This window comes from Microcebus murinus, chromosome 13 (assembly GCF_040939455.1).
Source record: "Microcebus murinus isolate Inina chromosome 13, M.murinus_Inina_mat1.0, whole genome shotgun sequence".
Classification (NCBI taxonomy): domain Eukaryota; kingdom Metazoa; phylum Chordata; class Mammalia; order Primates; family Cheirogaleidae; genus Microcebus; species Microcebus murinus.
The window spans coordinates 56,352,512-56,359,595 of NC_134116.1; the positions used below are offsets into that span (position 1 = coordinate 56,352,512).

General features: G+C 49.7%; 1 protein-coding gene across 1 annotated transcript; it reads right to left on the bottom strand.

Annotated features, from left to right (window-relative positions):
• Positions 1–1,372: 1,372 nt before the first annotated feature.
• LOC105871600 (protocadherin-8-like) lies at positions 1,373–5,367 on the bottom strand. The gene is given in 5 exon segments (XM_020290273.2): positions 1,373–1,942; positions 1,944–2,932; positions 2,935–3,229; positions 3,232–3,450; positions 5,299–5,367. Coding segments are annotated over 5 exon segments (2,142 nt in total).
• Between the last annotated feature and the right edge of the window lie 1,717 nt (positions 5,368–7,084).

Below are 7,084 nucleotides of genomic sequence, written 5' to 3' on the forward strand. Positions count from 1 at the left end.
TGTGTTGGTGCAGCTTTCTCTAAACAAAGCAAAGCCAAACAAAACCACACACTCACATGTTCCAAGCAAATGGAATCCTGGCTTGTCTAAAATTCATCACCTATTATGAGAAATAAATGCCTGTTGTTTAAGCCTCCATGTCTATGATATCTTGTTATAGCAGCCTGAAATGACTGACACACTCCCCTCTATGAATTTGTACGTAGTTGAGGTCTTTTGTTTCATTTCTGGTTGTTTTTTTTTTTTTACTAAGTCGCACATATAAGTATTATGATGGCCTTGAGAGGAAAAGCTTCGATTGAAGCCCTCCGCACTGATATCCCAACTGCTGTCATTCAATTCACTGTCTCTTTTTCCACTGTCCTTCACACTCAATTCATTTGGATTTGAATGTGTACTGGAAGTGAAAAGGAAAAGAATTACTTCGGTATCCATAAAAATGTGTAAAATGTCAAACGCATTGCTTAGAGATAACGATAAAGATTCTGAAATTGCCTTAAACTTGCAGTAGATTTATTCTTTCCACAAGGGGACAAGAAATGAAAAGGAACTGAGATTGAACCCTATTTTTAAAAACCAGTGAGAGCAGCAGTTAATAATAAATAATATTTCACTCTTAGATATCAAACCTGACAGAGCAGGGACCACGTGCCTCACCTGGAGTGCTCCAGGAAGGCAGCACTGACCCTGGGGGAGGACCTTATCCAAACTAGACCCAAAGGAAGTTACCGTGGGCAAAACAGAGCAGAAACAGACATGGGCCTACGTGAACCAACCCGTGACTGTCAGGCCTCCTTCTGCCCTCATCTGCGGAGACTCTTCCCCATTCAAATAAAAATCAAACAAGCCCCCTAAAATCAGCCATTTAAAGTCCCAAACCCATGGCATCCCGCTGGTCTCCCCGCGAGAGGAGCACAAAGACACTCCACTGTCCCTAGACTTGGAATTCTCCACAGCCTCGCCCTCCCGGACTTCTGCGGACACGGAAAGCGGCCGTGTCTGCACGAAGAACCCGGAGTGGAAGGCCCCGGAGTGAGCCCCTAACGTCCTGAGGGTCGGCCCAGCTTGGTCTCCCCTTGCCTGAACTCTGCTTGGGCACTGCTCACAAAGCTTCCTCCTCCATGTCCCAACCCCGCCTTGGCAGGAGCAAGTCACAGTGACAATGGCCACCGGCAGAAGAACGCGGCCGCTGGCCAAAACACCGACCCAGACTACCGAGGGTTCTGGCTGTCGCCCTGCTCCGCGCGCTGAGCGCCACCCCGCGGGTCACCCTCGCCCCTCGCTCCTGCGGCGGCGGCGGCGGCACTAGCACCACTGCTCCGCCAGAGGGCGCCGGGTCCGCGGGCACTAGAAGCAACGTGGCAGTGCACGACTAGGTGCGCGGGCCTCTGTCCCGCGCCGCTATGACCGTCGTCGGCTGGCCGGCGGGCTGCGCGGACAGGCGGCGCTGCAGAGATAGCTCATCCGAAGCTGGATGCAGCGCTAGCGCCCCGGGGCCGCCGCCGTTGCGGAGCAGGATGTGAGCCATGTCAGCGTTGGAGCCTTTGTCCGCGTCTTTTGCCCGCAGTTTGGTAACCAGGTAGCCCAAGGGCGCATCCCGGGGCAGAGGCAGCTGGACTAAGCCACAGAATAATAGTGGGGCCACCAGGCGGGGCGCGAGGTCGTTCTGATCCTCCAGGCCCTGAAGAGGCGGAGACCCCCGGTCGAGAGCCTCCACTTCCAGCTGCATCTCCGCCAGCTCCTCGCCGTCAACGCACCGTCGAGCGCGAAGCCCCCCAGTGGCTGGGTCCACCGAGTCGTAGGTGGACACAGAGTTCCCGGAGCGCCCCACCCCGGCCTCTAGGAGCCGGTAGGTGACCTGGCCGTTGCGGCCCAGGTCCGGGTCCCGGGCAGCCACCTTGGCCAGGTAGGCGCTGGGCGGGTTGTTCTCGCGCACCGACACTGAAGTCATAGACTGGCTTCGTGAAGAGCGGCGCGTTGTCGTTCTCGTCGCCCACGCGCACCGTGTAGGGCTTCACCGTGCGCAGTGGGGGCGCGCCGCGGTCCTCGGCCACCAGGGTCAGGTTGTACTCAGCAATGCGCTCGCGGTCCAGCGACGCCGCGGTCACCACCAGGTAGCTGCCCGCGTAGGCCGGCTGCAGCCGGAAGTGCTCGTGCCCATAGAGGGCGCAACGCACCTGCCCGTTGGCGCCCGAGTCCCTGTCCGAGGTGCTGACCAGAGCCACCAGGCTCTCGCGCGCCGCCCCCTCAGGCACCAGAGAGGTGGCATCAGCCTCTGGCGTCCCGGGTCCCGCCCAGGACGTCGCGTCCGCTCCCCTGAGCGCGGCAGCAGCTGCAGCAGCCGCGAAGGGTGAGGCGGCTGCCACACCGGGGGCGGCCAGCGGCGTGATGGCGATGTCGGGCGCGTTGTCATTAACGTCGCGAATGCGCACGATGACCTTGCAGGTGGCGGCCCGGGGGCCGGGGCCGCGGTCCTGCGCCCGCACGTCCAGCTCGTAGGTGTCCTGGCGCTCGTAGTCCACGGGCCCGGCCAGGGTGAGGCGGCCCGAGCGCAGGTTGAGCCGAAAGAGGCGGCGCGCCTCGGGCGGTGTGCGGGCGCCAAAAGCGAACACCACGTCGCCGTTGGGACCCTCGTCGGGGTCGGCTGCGTCCAGGTCGAGAAGCAGCGAGCCCACGGGCGCGTCCTCCGCCAGCTCCACCTCGGCCACGGCGCCCTGCGGGAAGACCGGGCTGTGGTCATTGGCGTCCAGCACGCGCACTCCGAGGGCGGCCGTGGCGGAGCGTGGCGGGCGGCCGCCGTCCTGGGCCACCAGCTCCAGGCTGTAGGCGGCCTGGCTCTCGCGGTCCAGCTCTTGCAGCAGCACCAGATCCGCGCACTGGGCTCCGTCCGCGCGCGTCTGCAGCTCCACGCGGAAGGGGCTGTGTGGCCGGCCAGGCGCACGCTCTGCAGCCCGTTGGCGCCCACGTCCTCGTCCACCGGCACCTCCAGGGGGATGCGCGTGCCCACGGCCGCACCCTCGGACACCTCCACCGGGATCTGGGCCCTCGGGAAGCGCGGCGCGTGGTCGTTGACGTCCCTCACCTCCACCTCCACGTGCACCAGCCGGAACTGCTCCTGAGAGAAGCTGACCATGTCGAAGGCCAGCACGCACTGCGGGGCCTGGCCGCACAGCCGCTCGCGGTCCAGGCCTGCGTCCCCGACGGTCAGCTGCCCATCACCTTCCTGGAGCGACGGAGCAGAGAGCTGTTGAACTGCTTCATCAGGCGAAACTGGCTTGGCACCTCGCGCTGGGAATTAAACTGGACGTGGTCAGACAAAACACCGATGATGGTGCCAGGGGCTTCTTCCATATAGGTGAGAAAATTGACAGTATCCGTGCAAAATCCTGACACTAGCAGCAGCCACAGAATCAGCAAGGACTCCAGTCCAACCCTGCGAAATAAGAGCCTCTAGCGAGACATATTTGTTCCTCAAAGTGAAAAGCCAATCGCAAGCTCTGTGCTAAAACTTCCAGCCCTCTCAAGCCCTCCCAAGTGCACAGTCAGTAGATACTTGCCCTCGTAAAGCATCTCATTACTAAATCCTCTCTGCTGTATAATCGCTTTTCTCTGCCTCAGGCCTAAGCCTGCCTCTTCAGAACCCTACCAGGAGGCTACATACAGAAAAGTATTCAAATAAGCATACATTTGGGCCAATCCGCAGAGTCTCGCGGCCTCTGGATTACTTTGTTCCCCTAAAAGGACTCATGAAAGGGCCTGGAAAGCTAAACGGTGGCCAGGACAGTGGAGGGGGTCATTAAGATCCCTTTAGAAGTTTGCACTGTAAAAATACATCCTGCTCATTTATCCATTGTACTGGCCTGTCACTATGACAAGAGCAGGGCATCCATCCATACCCTCTTGAACACTCTTATATATTCCTCAGACAGAGGCCCAATTGCTCTTTTCTCTTAGCATGTTGAGATAAACACATACATGCTCAGTGCAATGCACCTTTTGCCACCCACAGTTACCTGCCTACATTGGATTGTCATTTCCTGTGTTGACAGATTTTTGAGAAACAGCTTCTGGAGAGTCAGGCAATGTCTAATCAGGGAAGAACTGTTTTCCAAAGTAATTATTTCTGAATAGTTTTTCTATCACAAAGAAACCATTAATGATGAAATTTCAGCCCCCTCATCTCCTTTTATGTCAGCAATTACTTATCTGTGAGGAAATCAATGTCAGACAGAGAGGTCTGACACCCACAAACCACTACGAGGGATAGTTAAGGGTAAGAAGAAGATTTAGGGAAATATATTGCAGCCAGTCTTGTTAGAAAATTGCTATAGACCAATTATTTTTTAAAAGCCCTTGGCAGAAGAAAACCATGGGTGGTCTGATGGGGTGAAGGCTAAAGAAACATTAAACCATTTGTCTAAAGCACTATAAATGGTCCTGTGTTAAGTTGTCTTTATGTGTGAAGTGTTCAAAATGCTAAACAGTCACCCGTATTAATGATGACATTGTTCCTCCTGCCACAGAGTATCATCAGTGCATAATGCTCTTTAACTAGTCATCTCGAATCAGTGAGCAGGCTGAGTTATTAATATGCCCAGGCTATTCTTGGCTCCTCTGTGATCTGTACTGCTATTGATTCCTGCAGGAACATGTCAGTAAATGACTATTTTCTCCTTTCACTCTTCAGAGGGAATTGGCATGTATTTTAGCACCAGAACCTATGAATCCAGTTCTGAAACTGAGCATCGTTGATGAGATAATTAATTTTCAGGGGTTTTAATTTGGTGGAACATTTGGCAATGACTCTAATTATAAGTACCAATAACCAGTATTGGAGAAGTATAGTGGGAAGCACGAGTCGATTTGGGTAGGGTACTCTGAGATCCTAAAGAGAGAAAGTACTTCATTTCTCTAGGTTTTAATTTTAATTTTGCCTGATGAGGTATCCAGCTGAGGAAGGGAACAGCTCTACTTCAGCATAGTAAAACCAGATTTCTTTTAAGCCAGTATCCTCAATGGCATCAATAGACAGGTTTTTTGGGATTTTTTATTTACTTTTTTCTTCTTAGAACTGAATATCCCATGGAAGCTCCTGTTTATTTAGCCTCTGAGTCTCAGGGAGGAAAAGAGAATCCGGCTTTTCCACCCAGCATCTTAATTTCTTTATATTCCTTAACTGACTGAAACTGCTTCAGCTGAATCCTTTAAAAGGCAAGTACCATGCTTCCACATACATTAGCCAGGAGAGGGACCCATTTAACCACAATCCAAGCATCCTTTCTTCCTCTTCTCCCTTACAATCCCTGCCAGGCCTGGCTTCTGCTCATCTTCAGCATTATTGTTGCTATTCACGATCAGAAAAACCATTCAGCATATTGAAAAGGAAGAATAGCCCATGACTCCATCTACAGAACATCAAAAGATCCAGATAAAATATTTTACAAAGGCAGGCAATCAAACATATTACCTCCACAATGCTAAAGCATCTGGATGCTTACATTTGGAAACATGCAGCTATGATGTTTAAATGCTTGATTGCATTTCCCCCGACTTTTCCTCCAGCTGTTTGGCATCAAGTAGACCATCCACAATAAGGAGCATGCTATATTGTTAGCGATTCATTATTAGCACTATCGCTGCTTCATAATCAACAAATACCTTATTAAAACACTGCTTTATGAATGAAGGACAGCTGGAGTTTCAGGAAAGAGACATTTTCTGAGACAAAAATCAGTTCTGTGCCAGTAGGGTGACAAGCTGAATAATATAGAAACTGTATGATCTGTCCCCCTGGGATATGTCATCAGGAAGCTGTGTTTACAGCCCTGAGCTGCTGGTGCATGCATGTCCCATTCTGTTGGCTCTGTTAGATAAAAATCTGTCTCGATATTAAAAGCACTGTGGAAGAAATTTGCTTTATGTTGCGTGTTTTCCCATTTGCCAGTATATTGCCAAACTCTAATCCCCACCACCAAAAAAATGTATTCTGATCTCTGTTGGAATCAAATGTAAAGCAAAACAAACAAAAAGGTCAAAACGGATACCACACCACAGGAAGACCAAAATGTGAATAAAGCAGCAATTTGTTCCTCTTGCTCAGTTAGGTTTTAAAATGGGAGGGTTTTGGTGAACTCACCACAGAGTTTACATTTGTTCCTAAAACAAATGCACCAGACATGCTAGTGTTCCCCAAAATGTCAAGAAATCTGATCTATAAAATACAATTTACATTCCAGTCTTTTAAATAAAAAATTTGCTATTTTGCTGAACATATAACACCCATGTAGCCCTTTATACACTACAGCACACTATGTGTAAACTAAAGTAACTTTCACCAAAAATGTGGGAAAAAATTAGCCCCCTAATTCAGAATAGTGGCCATGCCTTTGCATATTTCCCTTTCCTAGTACATAAAACTGATACATATGTTTGGGGAAAAGGTTAAGCCATACAAAATTTTCTAATTTGCAAATTTGGCTGGATTATTGTGTCCATGTATCAGAGTTAGCATCTACACTTACAGGACCTTGAACTAATATTTCTCTAGGCTAGAAAGACTTTTAGTGCAATTTGAGCAAATCACTCTGTATACTATATTGAGACCCATTTTTATTTCTCAACTGCACAAACATTCTGGAGATGAATGAGCAGAATATTACCAAGCACAATGTTGTTGTCTTCAAGAAGCAAGTTCCAGAAATTAAAGTTTTTACGGCTGTTTGAAAGAAAACAAATCAACCTAATAGCTTTTTTAAAATTTTCTTTTTAAACATCATACCTTGAAAAAAACCCAACTCAATCTTTAGAAGTATGAGTCCCCAAAACAGAGAGAAATTGTTTTAAATTATCTCATAAGAAGTATCATTATCTCACATTTCTGGTATACCATTGCATAATCAATTTGTTATTAGTTCTTGACTGTGCAGTCATTTATTTTAAAAGTTATCAGCAAAATTCTGGTCTTTTTTGTGAAATCATTTCAGGGAAAATAGCCCTGAAGTCAGCCAAAACACCATCTACAAGAGTAGCATAGAAACAAATGATATTTTATCAACTGAAGTGGTTTAACCCAGAGAAAATCACA